The following is a 19,434-nucleotide window of genomic DNA, read 5'->3' on the forward strand; positions in this document are numbered from 1 at the left end:
TGATTTCATTTTGTTTTCCATCTATTTATTTTATTTCTTTACTGTCTGTCATTCTTTGTTTTTAGTTTTGGGTTAGGTAATTGGTGCTTTCTTTTCTTTGTTTTGTTTTGCTCTTATGGGCAGACGGACTTGAGCCCAAATGTTTACTTGAGTATTGTTTTATTATTTTATTATGAGCCCAGTCATATTATTCAAAAAAAAGTTTATAAAATTTATAGATTTATTAAAAATATATTTTTAGTTATTTTGTTAGGCCCAACAATTAATTTTAAATTTAGTAACAAAATAATAAAATAAGGAAATTATATATACACAGATATCTCTAGAAACATTAAAACACGACGGTTTCGTTTTTCTATTTCTATTTATCTCACTCGTTCTAGTCCCGTCCTAGCTAAAACCAGCCAAAAATCCCCTAGACCGGCCACCGGAACCGCCGTCTACCGCTGTTCTCCGTCTTGGGGCGCCCCTAGCAGAAATTTTTATCCCAATCCATCAAGGGGATCCTGTTTCCTTCTCTTTTCACATTACCTAGATAAATTTTCCCCAAACAAAAACCCTAAGAAGCCATCGATCTAGATTGAAAAATTGGTACTGCCACCTCCTCAAGTCTACGTTTCCTTTTGGAAATCATCTCCTAGCTGCTAAACCTTCTTGGATTTTCTGGTTTGGGATTTTCTTTGATCGAGGTTGGGATTGAAAATTACTGGCTGAAGTTTAATTTTTTTTTTGTTGTTGTTGGAAATTGCTTGCCGTTGATTCTGTAGGTATTAACAGCAACTATGTCAGGGAATTCTAGTTGCAGTGTCTACATAGGTTGGTTGTGCTTTAACAATCAATATCTCTGTTCTTTTTTATTTATATATGATTGGAATTGTTTAGTTTAAATTGTGTTCTGATCTGATTTTTTCTTAATTATTGAAATAAAAGGTAATTTGGATGAGAGGGTAAGCGACAGAGTTCTGTACGATATTCTTATCCAAGCAGGAAGAGTAGTAGACCTGTACATCCCTCGAGATAAGGAAACCGATAAGCCTAAAGGATTTGCCTTTGTTGAATACGAAACCGAGGACGTTGCTGATTATGCTGTCAGGCTCTTTTCTGGCCTTGTTACTCTTTATAACCGAACCTTGAAATTTGCGGTAAGCTCTTTTCCCTGTTTTATTATTGTTATTCTTCTATAATCGGGGGGTAAAGTTTCACTTGTTTTCTTATTCTGAACAAGCACGTACCAAATATACTACATATTAGCAATTAAGCTGTGTAAATGGAAATATTTGCCTTCCTCTGTGATTCATAATGTCCAACTTCTGAGTTCGTTTGTATAAGAATCGAATATTGACTGTAATCCCAACAGATCTCCGGGCAAGACAAGTCTTCTCAAAACCCTGCTAATGCAGTCATGCCTGCTACAAATTCATCCTACAAATCAAGGCATTACCATGGAGTAGTTAACCACATGGAAACCTCTCAGCAGCCAAAGAAGTCTTCAACCCCTTCTAGGATTCCGGATTATCCTGCGCGTTACAGCCAAGGTGATTGTTTCTTTCTTTTATTATCTCAGTATGTTTTTTAGATATGTCACTTGATTGAACTGTTTAGTTCCCTGAGTGCTGAAAAGTTTGTTTTGATCCAGCGCCACCTCCTCCTGGTGTTTCTCACCACTTTAATGGGTATGGATCACATATCAATGATATTGATTATGAATACAGTCGAAGGGTTTTTGGGGCAACATGGGATAGCATTAGTCGCCCTAGGTCACGTCGCTATGACACAAGTGACCCAATTTCATATCCCTTTTACTGATATTTATTATGACAGCTACATGAGGGTAAAATTCTTAAATGATGCACTTAAAATTGGACTGTTGTAGTTATTCAAACAAGATAGGCTGTAGAGTTGTTAGTCAGAATGGGTAAAGCTAGCATTTTTTGTAAGTTATTTCTTTGGTCCCAGTATTGTTTGTTTATCATACTACAATTTCATTGTATGGTGCTATTTCATACTTTCACAACCTTTCAAATATTGTATTTTTGTATGGTTATGACTCCATATTTGCTAGTAGATTGAAACTGAATAGCAGATTATTTTCTTGGCTGAATTCACTGAAAAAGTTCACACAAGTGGGATATGAATCTTTTATATATATATCCTTCGTTTTGAGTAAAAGGAATTGGAGTCTCATATATATTATGTTACTCTTGGAGCATGTGGTTCTTTTTAATTTTGTTTTTCTTTCTTTTAGTTATAAACTTATAATCTATAGTGACTTAGTGAGCAAAAATGATTTTAGAGGTGCATTAGATATTCAGTTTTCTTGTAGGTGCTTGGTAACCGATGGGATGTTTTTAGTCATTATTTATTTTAGTTTTTCTTGCTGACGAAGGATGTCGAATTTCGGCCTCATTTTTCACTAAATGGGTTAAGGTAATAATTTTAATGGCTTTGGATACTTGTCAAGCATTGCCTCAACTTCTAATTCTAAAAGCTTGGTCAAACCTTCCCAATATGAAGATCACATCTTACTACCAATGATAAGTATGGTAGGTGTTCATGGGATGGGCCGGGTTTAAATATGATATTAATATACTTTATATTTGTTCAAGCCCGGCTTGATCTGAAATATGGACATAAAATTTTGTTCAAGCTAGCTCTTATTTACAAAAGACTAACTAAAGTTTATTTTAGGTCTGCATATAATATTTTAAAATTTTTAAAAATATTCGTATTATCTTTTAATATTTAATATTTTTATATAGTCATTTTAACGTTATTTTAATGTTTATATTAGAGTCGTATTATACATTTAGTATAAGTTTATTTTTTAATGTGTTATAAATTATATAATACAGAGTATTATAAATTTAAAAATGGATTGGTTCAGGTTGGGTTTGAGCATTGAATGTTAAAGCTTAAGTTTGGCTTATATTTTAACTGAGTTTAATTTTTTTTTGTCTAAGTTTATTTTTTTGGTTTAATATTTTTACTGAAATTCTCTCAAATTTTAGATGGACTTCTGAATTTGGGTGGGTAGCTTGACTCAAGTTCTACTTCATTAAACCAGATCTTTAACAGTTAAAACTATGACCAAACTTATCTAATATCATGTCCACTTTCATTGACACTTTGACCAAAGAAGAGAAGGTTTTGATCCTCAATCAACCTCTTTGGTCCTTGTTTAACTCAACAACTGTGGTTTAGCAGAGTTTGAATCGTAATCAGACTCTTTGTTCAAGTAAAATCACCGTTGGGTATTTATGCATTAACGTCGTTATGACATTTGTGATGATGTGGCATTGATATTCAATTCAATTATAACGTGTCGGTCTCATAAAAAAAATTTCACAAAGTTTCACGTTAAGAACTAACTTGAGCAGAAGTATTTAGATTTGGACAACCATTTGTTGGTTCGAATTTATCATAGTTTAGTTTACATGTTCTCCATTTTCTTTTTATCAGTTTTCTAGGTTATCATTATTTTGAAAAACGTATAAAATATAGATTTTGAAATTATACTCAATTAAGAATATGTAAAGAGCCTATGATATTTTGAAATATATAAAATATATGGATAATATATAAATTATAAGAATTTATAAAACATATAAATATATACTAAAAACTAAAAATAGGTACCAAAATTCATGGCCAGAGTACATATATTAATTTTTCTTTCTTTTTCTTGTAGGAATTGATCTTTGGCAGGGTCAAATTTGAATTTTGATTCGACACCCGCACTATAATTTGGTGTAATTTTATGTGTGGAATTTTGATTCTGATTATTTTTCAAACACCACTAATTGCTTTAAATTGGTTATATTTGATAAGAAAATGGTGATATAATTTATTTTTTAAATGGCTCGGTGTGCTTACGGGTGAAATTTTATATAAAACCTTTTTTCAGTTTTACTTAAGTTTTTTTCCTAAAAAAACTGAGAAAATTGTTTTCGATCCATTTAAATCAAAATTGAAACTTTATAAAAAAAATTATATAGTATTGTCCAGTAAAGTTAATTCGTACAATTTTAGGGTTTTCCCTTTCAATTTTATTTTTTAGAAAAAATAAAGTGTGTTGATGTATACAGGGCAATTCAGCAAATATCATTTCTTTAGAGAAGGTTGAGTTTGAATTAGACGTACATTGATGGTATTAGGACACATTTTAATGAAAAATAAACAAATAAAAGATTATTAAAATTATAAAAATAAATAGCATTTTAAAGCATCATGTGGTTTACTTCCAAAACCATTATTAAAAAATTTATCCAAAATATTTATATACCGGGAAAGTATGATGTATTATTAGAATAATAGTTTTTCCGAAATATAAATATAACATGGTAGTGATAACTATATGTTCATTTTTTCATTTTAGACAAACAGATTAAAATATTAACAAAATATAGTACTAAAATACTAAGATTCTTTAATGTTAATATTTCAATTAATAAAATTTTCATAGTTTATCATATTTTGAATTATAAAATTATAGCATTTCAGTTTATTTATAGTATTACTTTATTGCTATAAATATTTTCAATCAAGAAATCATTTATCTTTAAATATTTTAAAATATAACTTTGAAATAGCTCGTGGACTTATTTTCCCTTAAATGTTAGTTAACTTAAGCTCGCGATCTCTAGATTATTCTAGTTAGTAAAGTTAAGTTCGCAATTTCGAAACAGCTCACAGACTTATGTTCTTAGCTGATGTTTAAAGGTTAGTTGCGTTAAGTTCACAACCTCCAAATTATTCGAGTTAATTTAGTTAAGCTTGTAACTCCAAAACAACTTGCAAACTTACGTTTCCAGCTGATATTTAAAGGTTAGTTGAGTTAAGCTCGTAGCCTTCAAATTATTCGAGTTAGCTGAGTTAAGCTGGCAACTTTGAAACAACTCGCAAACTTATGTTCCCAGTTGATTCTACTAAGGCTAGTTGATTTATCTCTAATTATTTGAGTTTGTTGATCTAAGATCGCATTTCTTAACAACTTGCTAACCTATGTTCCCAGTTGATGTTTAAGGGTTAGCTAAGTTAAGCTCGCAGTCTCCAGATTATTCGAGTTAGCTTAGTTAAGCTCGCAACTTCGAAACAGTTCGAGACTTGCATTCTCAGCTCATGTTTAAAGGTTAGTTGAGTTAAGCTCATAGCCTCTAGATTATTCGAGTTAGTTGAGTTAAGCTCGCAAACTTTGAAAGAGCTCGTGGACCTACATTCCCAGCTAATGTTTAAAGGTTAGTTGAGTTAAAACTCACAACCTCCAAACTATTTAAGTTAGTTGAGTTAAGCTCGCAATTCCGAAATAGCTCGCAGACTTATATTCCCAAGTCATTCTATTAAGGTTAGCTGAATTAAGATCGCAATCTCCAATTATTTAAGTTCACTAATTTAAGATCGCAACTTTTAATAGCTTGCTAACCTACATTCAGAGTTGATATTACTAAGGCTCGTTGATTTAAGATCACAACCTCCAATTATTTGAGTTCGCCGATTTAAGAACGCAACTCCTAACAACTCGCTAATTTAAGATTACAACTTCTGATTATTTAAGTTAGTTGATTTAAGATCGTAATTCCTAACAACTTGTTGACCTGCGTTCAGAGCTGATATTACTAAAGCTCGCTGGTTTAAGATTGCAACCTCCGAATAGCTCGCTGATTTAAGATCGCAACTGATATCAAATAATTTTCTTTGAGTTCGCTGATTTACAATTTTTTTCTTACGGAAAATATAGTTTGTAGTATTCTGCAATACAATTCTTGACTCCTGTAGCACACTATCAGACAGCAAAATTTGTTCAACAAAATTTCAAATTAAAACTCATGTGTTAAGCTTACAATTATACGCTTCACACGTGTGAGCTTGTACCCAAAAGAGTCACTTTATAACTCTTCTTCAACAAGATGGGGAACAAATTATTATATATAATTATAATAAAAATAATCTAACCCAATATTCCCATGACCCAAGTACTAAAAAAGAAATCCATCTTCATGACTTGAAAAAAAATAAAAAATAAAAAAGGTCGGACAACCAGTTTTAAGATCTCTTCCTCTTTACTCCTAAAAACTCCCTCTCTGTTGTTATTGTATATCAACAATCGTTATACTAATTTAACATTTAAATCAAATATTAAAAATACTATTAGTATATTGTAACACATTTTATTAGTTTTAGTAAAATCATAAATATTATTTATAATGTTAAATTTATTACGTTAATGAAAATAGTAATATAAAATTACTAAAATTCAAAACAGAAATATCGATACAAGACTTTATATTTAATATATTTCAAATTTGAGTTTAAAATTAATTTGAATGTAATGTTTTTAAAATAAATTTTAAAAGAGTTTGTAAAATGGTATTGTTTTTCTTTCACCGTATTTTGAATTATTTACTCATTCCAACTCTAAACCGAGGAATAGATAAATAGGGAAAGGGTAAAGGGCTCGAACCTTCAATTTGATGTATTTAATTTGGGATTTTTAATTTCTTGGGTGATTTTTATTGGACTTATGTTTTAGGTTAAGGTAATCCCAGTTTGATTATCTCCGACTTTTTTTGGTTTTTTTTTTTTAATTTACTTGTTGGAATCATTCGAATTTTAATGTTTTTTATTTGATTAATTTAAGTTTGGGTTGAATAGTTATTATTATTATTATTATTATTTTTATAATTTGGATGCCAGTCAAAACTAATTTAATAAATCTAAAAAAAGGCTGTGGCGCAATTGTGGATTGATGAAGCTTGTTTGTTGCTTCTCACTTACCTTATATTAATCGATTAACTTTTTCGTAATTAGAACTGACCATAGGTCAGGCTATCTAGTCTGGCTTGAAGGTTTACTCGAAAAGTGAGAGGGTTTGGACAAAAATATAGGTCCGAAAAATGAACTTAGACAAAAAAAAAAATAAGGCTAGTTTAGAAAACAATCAGACCTCGGCTAAGCTTTTTTTTGGCTCGGCCTGAATTTGTTAAAAAAAATTTGCCACTGTTTTGCTACTATTTTTTCACTGTTTTGATGTCATTTCACTAGTGTATTGCCATTATTTTGTTGTTATTATTTGTATGTTGTATAACTCTTGTTTTATTGTTAATTTTGCTACTATTTTAGAGGCATTTGCTTATTAAGTTGTACCTATCTAAGCGTTATTTAAGTATAAATTTTTAATTTATTTCCACTGTATTGGGAAACATTTATTTTAAGCTCCGTTTGTTTGCCAATAAAACATTTTTCGGAAAAGCTTTTCAGCCTTTTCCAGTGTTTGTTTGTCTAAAAATAATTTCCTAAGGTAAAATGTATTACAAAACACAGGATAAGCAGCCCTTAATTTAGGAAAATGTCTTACCCTTTTTTATTTCGGTAAGATATTTTCAGGAAAAGAAGCCAACACTGATCTTCCCTTTCCCTTCCCTTCCCCTTCCCCCATCCTTGACACCCCGATCTTCTGCTTGCCGTCAACCAAAAATGATTCTCAACACCAGACGCTAGCGTTCATATTTGATTTTCCCCATCTTTGCCTTTTGTTGTCAAAATCTGCATTGGTGTTCATCTTCCTCTCTCGAAGGTAAGAACGAAAAAATTTGATATGGGGAAAGGGTGTTGTCTTTTTTGATGTTCAACTTAGGTTTGTCGTTAGCCGGTTTGAAGAAGGGAAAAAAAGAAACATGTGTTAATTGTAGTTGATAATCTAGGGGAAGAGTTTGCTTTGATCCGTGACATTGTTGATACTTATAATTATGTGGCTATGGATATTGAGTTCTCGGGTGTGGTTCTACGCCCTGTGGGAACTTTCAAGAATATAAATGATTATAATTACCAAACTTTGAAAGATAATGTTGATATGTTGAAATTGATCCAATTGGGTCTCACTTTTTTGGGATGAGAATGGGAACCTTCCCACTTGTGGAATTGATAGCTTTTGCATTTGGCAATTCAATTTTCATGAGTTTAATTTAAGCGAAGATATCTTTGCTAGTGATTCAATCGTGTTGTTGTGCCAGTGTGGGATTAATTTTAAGAAGAATAACGAGAAATGTATCGATGTGAAGCGGTTCAGTGGGATTTTGATGTCGTCTGGGGTCGTGTTGAATGATGATGTCCATTGGGTCACCTTTCATAGTGGATACGACTTCGGGTACTTGCTTAAGCTTTTGACTTGCTGGAGTTTGCTTGATAGTCAAGCTAGGTTTTTCAATTTGATCAAGATATATTTTCTCATGGTATACGTTATCCAGCACATGATGAAGTTTTGCAACAGCCTTCATGGTGGTTTGAACAAGCTCACCGAGTTGCTGGAAGTGGAAAGAGTTGGTGTGTGCTATCAAGCTAGTTCCGATAGTTTGCTCACCTCGTGCACCTTTAGGAAGTTGAGAGATAACTTTTTCAACGGCTCCATAGAGAAATATGCATGTGTATTGTATGGCCTAGGTGTCCAGAATGGATAGAATACTAATTAGAAGAAACTAATTGGAAAAAAATGTTGATGGATGTAGACTACTTAGAGTTTGAGCCTGAATTTTCTTTGTATACATTGTAAAAAAAAAAAGGTATTGTTGATTTAGCTGTAACTTTTCTCCTTTTGCTTGCGTTGTAACTGAAACCTTAACTGGTTCTTCCAGTTGAAGTCTAGTGTAAATTATGCAGTTAGTGTTTCTATCTTTTTCAATAATAATCATAATCATTTGCATCTTATTGACTTGGATTATATTTCTATAGTTTGTGTTTATTTCTGCAAAGTTTTATTTATTTCAATTGCTAGTTGTGCTGGGATCCTCTTGAATAATTTTAGAACTTATTTGTTTTTTGTAGAATTGGCCTCTGTGCCTTGAAGTTGTTGAGGTCTCTTGGTCCTATTATTTCAGTATGAGCATAATAGGAACAAAGGATGCTTCTCTATCAGAGGAAGTGTATTTTCTACAAGTGAACATTGCTAGTTATTAGGAACTTCGGAGTTGTAATTTATGCACTGAGATGACAGATGATGAATAGGGTTGTGTTCTTACATATGAGTTCAGATATGGTTCATATATTACAAACGGGGAAGGGGATGACAATTACAGGGTTTGAATCCTAGTTTTTGTGATGCCAACAAATGGCTTAACCACTGCATCCTCATGATGTTGGCAGATATGGTTCAAATAGTGTATATTGTTAAGGACTTATTAGTGTTCTCTGAGGTCTGAGCAAGCTTGGTGCCCTTTGTTGAAATGAAAGAAGGATTAGCTCTTGAGATGTGGCTAAGAGAACTAGAATCATTGAAACTGTGGGTGGTATTTCCAGATGCGAGATTAACCATTTTTGAGTGAGTGCTTGTTGATTGCAATATAGGCTTTGTTGCATGCTTAAAAGGAAAAAGCTTGTTAGGCTTCTACTAGATTGGCATGCTGCATCATGCAATACAGGCAAGAAAAATATAAATTTATTAATATATATATATATATAATAAACTCAATTAAACAATGAAAAGATAATAAATTCTTAAATATGTATATTTGTTTCATTTAAAGCAGCTTTTATGAAATATTTTCAGAAAATCGGTCAAACAACAGAAAATATTTTACACAGATTCATCTAAACACTAGAAAAGTAAATCATTTCTAGAAATTATTTTCCGGAAAATATTTTATTGGCAAACAAATGGAGCCTTAATGTTTTTAAATATATTTAAACTATTATATCTTTTAAATTTTTTTAAAAATAAAATTCTTTTTATACGGGTGGGTTGAACTGGACTTAAACAAAATTTTATACCGATTTTTCAAGCCGAGCCAAGACCTATCAAACGGATTTGAAATTTTATTATGATTCCACCCAAACTTAATATTACCTTTAAGTATAATATCTCACTCTGAGTTGATTGGAAATTTTGTAAAAATAATTATCGTTTGATTGTTTGCCCAGCTTCAAATTCCAAACATGGGAAATGATTAACTCAAATACTCTATCCTCAATTTGGTAGTATTGTTGATAAATGATTGTTATGTTTTTAGATGCTCAATTTGCTTATATGTTATAGGTGATCATTAGATGTAGAAAATATGTCTTTTACTCATGTTATACTCATTCATCTTTATTCAAATATTTTTGTAATATTTTTTTATATATGCAGTTTGAGTATTTCAATTATTTATTTCAATTTAAAATTAGGAGAATTATACATTTAATTACAATTATATTATTAGTATGAACAATTAAGATGTAATTACACTTTTATCGATCAAGTTTTGAAATTATAATTACGTAATTATTATGTCTAATTCAAGTACATCCTAAACTAAGTCCTACCCTAAATTTATTTTGGTTAAATGTGTACTAACTTATTCATGTCTTCAAGCAGGTGAAGAAGCAGAATCAATATGATTGTGTTGATCCTCAAATTCGAATTTGTGAGCAAAGCATCAAAGGCAAATTTTGTCCCACTTCTCAAGGCATTTATTCCTAGGTTTTTTTTTTTTTTTTTTGGAGAGATGGTGAAATAAGTCATATGGCATTGAGAATAAAATCAAATTAATTTTAAGATATGAGATATGTTAATCAATGATAAATTTGATGATACATAATATTATTTTAAAATAATCATATTTATACTCAAAATAATAATAAAAACAAAATTGAATTATAAATATTTTATTATTTATAAATTATGTAAATAACACTAAAAATAGTTTGTGCATGTAATATAAAATTATAAATTAAAATTAAAAGCACTTAACATATCATATCAACAACTATTCTTGTTGAGTAATATTTTCTCGTATATCAGTAATAGGTGTGTTCGGGTATTTATTCATGATGTTACAGATGCTATTATAGCTCATGATAAGGCCCTACTATTTTGTCTTAGGTTTGCTGTCTCTAATACTGACATTCTCTGTCCCTAATACTAACATTCTCTGCGAACTCCAAGTTTGATGGGCACGTGTCTACTAAACACGCAGTCCTTTCTATTCTTGGGACTGTCATTTTGAGCGAGTTCCATACCTACTGAACATGTGTTAGGGTGGCCTGCGGAGCACGCAGCCCCTTTCTGCGAGCTCCTTGGGCCCTTGCGAGCTGAATCTATGGCCTTGTTTACAAGCTCGGTCATTGGCTTTGCCTTGCGAGCTAAGTCCGTGAGCTCGCTCTGCAAGCAGGGTCCGTGAACTTACCTTGTTGTCCTCTCGTGTCTCACTTTACACTTAATCTTCTAGTGGGACCTATCTGGGTCATAAGTTGAAAATCCAGATCCCTAATAGGACTCGGGTTGGTGATTACTGATATATAACAATTATAAATCATAGAATTTTAAAAAGATTAATTTGATAGTTTTAATTTTAACAATAAAGTTAATAGGTGGGGAAAATAATCTTATTTCAGAGAATAAAATTTCATCTTAATTACAATAAATTTGTAGGAAATTAACTCAGCCTTTGATTAGGAATTTGTGAAAAAATGAAATATGAAAATATTTTTGACAATAGAAGAGAAATAAACAAATAAACAAATGAGTTGTAATGAAATGTATAAAACTAGTAAGTAAATATGTTTAAACAATTTAAAAAGTGAGCTGCAAATCTACATTTTAGGATTTCTAAAATTATCATTCATCAATAAAAATAAAACCTGGGAAAAGATAATGGTAATATATTTATTGCCTTACCTAAATGGATTATACAAAATATGATAGAATTCATCACTAAAGTTTATCTAATCTAAATTAATTTGATATTCGTAAATATTATATATTAAATATTTTAAAAATATATTGATAAATTTTGAAATGAAGCACTGAAATAAATTGGTATCATCATGTATCAGTTCTAATGAAAAAACATAAACATTAATAGTATCTTTCTCTTCTCTTCCGGAACTCCATCAACAATGGTGCAGTGAGCGTTGATTGAACTCGTCAAAAGAGTTTGCCATTCTCTGTGATGCTAAGGTTCTTGTCATCATCTTCTCCAATACTGACAAATTCTTTGGGTTTTCCAGCTCTGGTTCAAAAGCAATAGCTGAGAAGCAGTACTATTCAATGGCAACGGTGGATATCGAGAGGAAAGAGACATGTACCGCCAAAAGCCGCGCCAAGCAAGGGGAAGGGCTCCGGCAATACTATATCCAACACATACTTCTGCCTCTTTAGTGCTTCATAGCTATTTATGGATACATTTGTGATTTTGGTTCCTATCATCTGTGTTATGGGGTTCGCCATTTATTGGCGGAATTTTCGGGAAAGCTGAGGTGAAGAACGGTGAGGAGGAAAGGATGTGGTTCAGCTTCAAATCGACTGATTTGCTGGCTTGGATGAAAGAAGCACTCGACAACCAACTAAGGTATGCAGCTTTGGAGCCTTAATACTTGTGGAATTGTTTGTGCATGTGTCTCTTAATTTTCTTGATCCTGTTGTATAAGATATTAAGATAGGTGTGTCTTAGTATTGATATTGTTCTTGGCTGGGCTCAGTCGGTGCATGATGTCGGTGTGCTAAAGCAGTTTTCGAATCTCCCTTAACCAAAATAAAATAATAAAAAGGAAGATAAAGCAATTTTATGGTAACTTTTAGTAGACTAAATGCAAGTCCAAGTCTAATAGCTGAGCTATAGTCATTGGAGTTCTAGGTTTATGCTTGTTCTGCTTTTATTAAAGAAGCATCCTTGTTTATGGCTTGGTGGATCATATTTGTGTGGGTGGTTATTACATCAGCTAGTCTGGTTTTTTATCTTTGTTTTGCATTAGCCTTTAGAATTTGGCCCTAGGCTTGGAATTTTTGCCTAATTTTGGATAGAGATTGTTTTGCTTGAACCAGATTATTACAGATGTTTTTATACATGGGGAAAGAAAACTGTTTTTGGATGTTGTTTCATTTTGGTTTATTTCATTTACCACTTCTATATTCTTCCCTGTTTAATGATGTAGTAGGAACACTTTAGAAGCGTTCGAGTATAAGATGATGTGAACTATAGTTGAAGCTTTTTTGGTTTCATATCTATCGCTAGTAAGAGAGGCATGAATGGCTGCAGGATGCATATCTGGATTCCTGAGCAACTGAGCTACTACCAGGTGATATATTTGTTATCATTGCTCCATATAAATAACTGTCGTTATGAACCAAGCAATATAATTTCCCAGCACACTTTTCATCAATGTTTTCCCTCGATACTATCATGTGGAGTATAAGGACTGTGTATTTGCTTTATGATATCTTGACCTGCATTTTGCTCTCTTAAGGTACATATTGTTTTCCCATGTCATGCTACAAAACTGTCATCCTATCATTTAGCTGCCGTGTGAAAACATGCTATAATTGACATAAGTTTTTCTTTTACTATCATCTAAGCATTATGATTTTGGATGAACAGTTTTAGATTATATAGGAATGCTGAAGTGTCTTTTCCTCACTATCTGTCCTCGACTTTTGGAGTACCTTTACATGTTCATATTTATAGTTTTGAACTCAAAAGCTATACAATTGTTTGCATTGATTTCTTACTTCTGATTGACAGACTACTTTTATCATTATCGAGGTGTATCTTGCGTGTCTTGTATATATGTAGGAAATGGAATTTGTTGCCATGACCTGTGAGGAGAAACAGAGATCTTTACCTTATTCTCTGCCTCCTGTAAAAGGTGAGCTATTGCTACCTTAGCTTAGTGTTCATCTTTCCGGTCTAAGCTCAACGATGAGCTCTTTAGAAGTTCATTCTGTTCTGATCTTGAAAGCTGATGATTAGGTAGTTTGATGTATGATAGATGAGCTTCAAAGGGCAGTCATGATGTTGCTTGGACACTGAAGTAATGTGTATAATTGCAGCTTTTTGGCATATCCTTTTAAGTCGATAACAGCTAGTTGCTGCTATGTTTGGAATAAGCTACTTTAAACTTCCACGAGCTTATGATTAAGGAGTTACGTAAGATGTCCAATGCATCAAAAGCAAGCTGAAACCAAAAAGAGCTTTGAGAAACCTTCTCTTCGATAGCGATACCTCAACTATTTCATTTCAAGCTCTCATTATAGAAGAAGTCTATGGTTTTAGTTAGGCCATCGAAAGAGTGAGGTCGCAGGCTTTCAGAAATGGCTAATGATAGGATGAAGATCCAATATGGAAATTTGATAGGACAGAAGGTTGGGATTCAGATGGCTCTGTTAAGAAGCCGCGGTCGAAATTTTCTGGCCAACATAGCCATAAAAAAACTTTGAAAATTGCAATGAATGGAACAATCACCCCAACTTCGGTGATTTTTGTTCTGTAGATCATTGATGCTTAAGCCAGACTGTTCTTATCCCATCAATTGCCTGCAGCATATCATAACTATGTAGAGAAGAAACGATCATGACCTTTGCGACATTCGATATTTTAACAATTCACTTGATTTAATATCGCGACTGTCATTTTTACTGTTCACTTTATTTAAGATTGCAACCTTCAATTTTCTAAGAGTTAACTTGATTTAATATCGCGACTGTCATTTTTAAAGCTGGCTAATTTCTTCTATAAAGTGAGGGGGCAAATTTTTACTTACGAGAAGTACAGTTCACGATATTCTACAATACAATTTTTAATTCCTGAATTACACTATTGAATAACAAAATTTGCTCAATAAAGTTTCAAATTAAAACTTAACAGTGAGCTCTCAATTACACATTCCAGGCGTGTAAATTTGTCTTAGAAGAGTCAATATATAACTCTTCTTAGACAAAGTAGGAGACAAATTGTTATACAATTGTAATAAAATAAAATATATTATAATTTAACCCGAAGTCTGACCTGAAATTCAATTTGGAATTCGACCAGATAACCCCTATATATATTTTTTAAAGACTCCTTTTAAAGAGGAGGGCACTCCAAATACTCCATTTTTATTATATTTTTCTTCTTTACTCCACTGAAACTCCCTCCCTTTCCTTCACTACTTTCATTGATATTGTTATCAAAAAGCTAAAATTTTCACAGCTACAATAGAAGAATTCACCAATAATGCTGTAAAAAAAAATTAGAAACCAAAAACTTGTAATAATATGTGCATCTGATGCACTATAGCTACTGCTTCTAGTGTTCGTCCTCGAGCAAGGAAGCCAAACCACCTTGGGTTCCTTCAAACTTAAAAGAGAAACAGCCAGATAAGAAAAAAATACCTCAAACCGGTCCAAGGTTAAAATTTCCTAAAAAATAGAGATGGCAAGAATCTAACAGAATTTTAGATTTGATTGATAGGCTCAGGCTTCACCCGAAAAATGAGCTTAAATTTTTGTATAAGCCTAAATTCAATTTAGCTTATATTAAATTAAAAAATTATTTTATTAAATAAAACAAAATTTAAAAATATGATATATTAAATATACTAAAAATATTAAAATAAGTATTTTTCAACAAATTAAAAATATAATTTTATACTAAGATAGTTGCAACTAAATTAATAACAAAATAAAACAAAAGTTCTATAATAGTAAAATACTATGAAATTAGCTATACAATTCAGGCCAAGTTAGGGACCAAAAAAAACTATCAGAGGTCCGGCTCATTTAAAAAATAAGTCTATTTTTTATTTAAGTCTAATTTTCAAGCTTATATTTTTATTTATACATTTTCCCTTTTCAGGTATACTTTCGAGTTAGGCATTAAATAAATTTACTCAAAAACTAGTAAGAAAACCCAAATCAACAAATCAAAAGGTATGAAAATTGTAACTAAAGAGATTTTGGAAAAAAAAAAAAAACTAAATTTGTTGTGAAAACAATATTAAAAACCCTTAAACTTGAAAGGGAAAAACGATAAGGCATAGACTGAATTGAATGGGTAAGGATGAAGTTTGAGAAAAGAAGAAAAAATTTTCGAGTAATAAGGGTAATATATAATCTAATAATATAAAAATATTTCAAATATAATAAAATTGAAAAGTTTATTAATTTTATGAGTCGTTTGAATCATGTAGTATGGTATTTGATTTGCTTGAGATAGAGATTAACTTGATAATTAACGAATTCAATGAATAATTTTTAGAAAAATTTAAATAGCTTGCAAGTATAAATTGCCTCATTTATACCCTAAATGTTGATGTGAATACATATATATTGATTCTAACAGTTAAAAAATCTTGAATTTAATCAAATCTTGACGCTCTTTACTTGATTTTATATGGTAAGGGTTTGGAATTTATTTTCATTAAATTTTAAAGTAAACTTGACATTAATGAAAGTTAAGATCGTTAAAAACACATTTCGATAAATAATTATGGTGTTGTTTCATATTTTGGGAAAATAATTAATTAAATAAAAAGTCATTAATTTGCATGATTCCAGTATACATAATAATATTTTATTAAATTTAACATTTATTTCCATATTATCATTAAAAAATATTGATATATTTTTAAATCTAATGTACCCACTTATTGTTTTTTATATTTATATTTTTATATATTATTATGCTTCTTTTATTATTGTTTTTATTTCATTAAATTTCAATAACTTAAATTTTCTTTTAAAATTATTTGTTCAAACAACATAAATAGAAATACTAGTATTTAAAAGAAACCCTTAATTTTAAATTTCTTATTGTTATGTCCAAAAGTGATTTGAAAGAGGAATTTCATTTCTATTAAAATTTTCAAAGTTCCAAAATGAATTTACTTTTTGTGTAAAAATAAAACAAAATTTTAAAATTATATGAAATGTCAAAAGAAAAACAACTAAATTTGTGTTTCTTTTCAAAATTTCTCAAAATCTTTTTTTATTTAATTCATTTGCTCTCACTATAAAATAAAAAATTTAAATCACAAAACTTGTGCGAAACTAAGTTACCAATTTGCTTGTGTTCATTCTAGTATTTTTTGCTTTGTTTTTGTATAGTTGTGCCAATACTTATACCAAAGCTTTTGGTTGTATCTCATATCACAATCTAGCTAGACATTTTCTCAATTGGTAACAAAGTCTCCCACCTAATATAACTACTAAGATCTTGTGTCTAGTAATCGACAATAGAGTTTATGAAATAATGCGAAACAACTATACATTCACCACTATTAAATGGATTTAATTATGTTCATTAAAAAGCTCAAAAGAGAACTTTAATAAAATCAATTGATGAAAAAGCATGGAAAGTCGTTTTGAATGGATGGAATCATCCCCAAACTACTGAAAAAATTCTAAAACCTGAAGCAAGTTGAACAACTAAAAAAGATAAAGTTGCAATGCAAACTACAACTCTAAAGTTTTGCATGCTATCTTTAATGGTGTATATTCACAAGAGTTTAGAAGAATTTCTAGATGTGTCTCAACACAAGAAGTCTAGAACATTTTGGAAACTACTCGCAAAGGAACCTCTAGAGTTAAGACTTCAAATGCTACCAAGTTTAAAATTGTAAGAATATGTGAAAATGAATCCATTTTTTGAGTTTTCTGCTAGACTTGTAACATAACTAATGAAGCTTCTACTTTTGGTGAGGAATATTCTAAGGAAAACTGAGTTCAAAAAATACTACGTTTGTTACCTGAGAAGTTTGTAGTCAAGTTGACAACCATTGAAGAGGCTAAGGACACCAACACTATGTGTGTTGATAAGGTTCATTACAAACTTTTTAAAAGAATCTAAAGGAAGTTCAAAAAGCCAAAATCAAGCCAAATAATAATATAGCCTTTAATGTGAAAGTCGATATCAACACATCTGATGACTCCATGGTCTGTATTGATGGGTTGTAAGAACAATTGTCTCTTCTTACAAGGAACTTTAAAAAAGTTGTTTAGAAGAATAATGATAAAAACAAAGGAGTTATGGCAGAGTAGAGATGTAAATGCATGGGCATACACAAGTCAGGACAGTCCAGTGGGCTTGTCTTCAAGTTTTCATATTAAAGCTTTACGTGGGACTCCGCCATATGAAAATTTGGAGGTAACTCATGTGTACGAATGCACATATATGAATTTACATTTACGAATATACATGTAAGAATCCGTAAGACTATTCGCCAAGTGAATCCAAAATGTATCCATCCACATAGTGGGTTATCTGTCAAGGTTATTCGCAACAAGTTTGTACGTAGAGACTATAAGCGCTATAATCATAAGTGGGAGAAACACTCATGCGTCGTGTACTATGTAGTTATAAAATAAAGTCTAAGTTTTAATTGCGATAATTGTTTTATATGTTATATTTCCATGAACGCCATATGTATGCGCAAGTTTTATCTGAGTATAAACCATGGCAGACTCTTAAAGCTAGCCATAAAAAAATAACTTATTTTGAACTCATTAAGTTCCTTACGAACTTACCATGATTCTCTTCTTTAGTTTCAGGAAATCAACATCGTTGTGCGATGTTGAGAGAGACTAGCCAGAGTCTTCAAGCCTAGTATGAGCCTAAAACCTTTTGTTGCAACATGTATAGATGACAGGGCAGCTTTTGGGTTTAAATTCTCATATTGTACTTGAGAAGAACTCTTATAATCTTAGTTAAACTAGTGTTTTGAATGTATGAGGTTAAATCGTCCAATTATATGTAAAGTCTTTGTTTTATTAAAAGGTTGTGTAAGTTCATTTGATACTCTAATTTTAAATTTTGGATTTAAAATTTGCAAGTAATTGTTCCATTAATTGTATAACTCCTTATAGCTTTGGTTTGGCAACGGGACCAGGCAATGGGTGTTACATGAAACTTGTTAAAGAAAAAGATGTTGTGATTGGTAATTTTGAAAAGACAAATGTAAAGCTTGACGAGGCTTTCAAAGAGATTGTGTCATTATTATTGATTATGAAGTCAACTTGAAACACAAAGACAAAATTGAATGTTGTTTAGAAGGATTTTGTAGAAGCTTAAACCATCATAAAGAAAATGAGTTATAAGAATGAGAAACTTGATGAGATCTTGGTTATTGTAAGATGGGAAATAGAGATAGAGGTTTAGGATATATTGATAATGGTGAGAAAATATCTTCCGCAACTATTTTTCATTAAGGTTAAAGAAATCTTGAAAGCCTATATGTCACTGTTATGGAAAGGCTGAGCATATTAGACCACATTACTATAGGTTGAATAATGATCGAAGAGGGAGAAATACCATGGATGTCCCATCTCATGTTGCCACATCTTAAAGAATAATATCTTGACAACAATAAGTATGGAGCAAGAAGAATGGTAAACTTGTATGTCATTATAGTGGTGTTATAGAACACACTAGACCTATATGTTATAAGCTCTTCATTGATTTGAAATGGAAGCAAAATTTAAATGTTGCATAAGGCAAACTCTATAAGAAAGTAGAACAAAAAAACAAAGTAGAACCACTTATAAGAAAGTATGGGTAAGAAAAGATCAATTACATATCAGTTATGAAGACCAACAAAAGATTGATGCTCGAGTGAACTATAAGGTTATAACATGTATAAATCATAATAAAAAATTTCAACATTCATGAATACTCCATCAAGGATACTTGGAAAACTCTATGTTGTTCCATA

General features: G+C 31.1%; 1 protein-coding gene and 1 pseudogene across 3 annotated transcripts; both read left to right on the forward strand.

Moving 5' to 3' along the window:
• The first annotated feature begins 307 nt into the window (after positions 1–307).
• Positions 308–3,856, forward strand: LOC108457777 (uncharacterized). Of its 3 annotated transcripts, XR_008281575.1 has the most exons (6): positions 308–816; positions 931–1,142; positions 1,358–1,535; positions 1,637–1,673; positions 2,313–2,427; positions 3,689–3,856. XR_008281575.1 is itself a non-coding variant. In XM_053026958.1 (5 exons), exons 1-5 carry the CDS (start codon positions 783–785, stop codon positions 3,693–3,695), a joined length of 468 nt encoding a protein of 155 aa, XP_052882918.1. In that variant the 5' UTR covers positions 308–782; the 3' UTR covers positions 3,696–3,856. The 3 variants fall into 3 exon arrangements, 2 of the variants coding, with proteins under 2 accessions (XP_052882918.1, XP_017612401.1); XM_053026958.1 differs by lacking the exon at positions 2,313–2,427; XM_017756912.2 differs by lacking the exons at positions 2,313–2,427; positions 3,689–3,856 and having other exon boundaries at positions 311–816; positions 1,637–2,113.
• Positions 3,857–5,224: 1,368 nt separating this feature from the next.
• Positions 5,225–8,695, forward strand: LOC108458818 (probable CCR4-associated factor 1 homolog 6; annotated as a pseudogene).
• The last annotated feature ends 10,739 nt before the right edge of the window (positions 8,696–19,434 follow it).

This window comes from Gossypium arboreum, chromosome 4 (genome assembly GCF_025698485.1).
Source record: "Gossypium arboreum isolate Shixiya-1 chromosome 4, ASM2569848v2, whole genome shotgun sequence".
Taxonomy (NCBI): Eukaryota; Viridiplantae; Streptophyta; class Magnoliopsida; order Malvales; family Malvaceae; genus Gossypium; species Gossypium arboreum.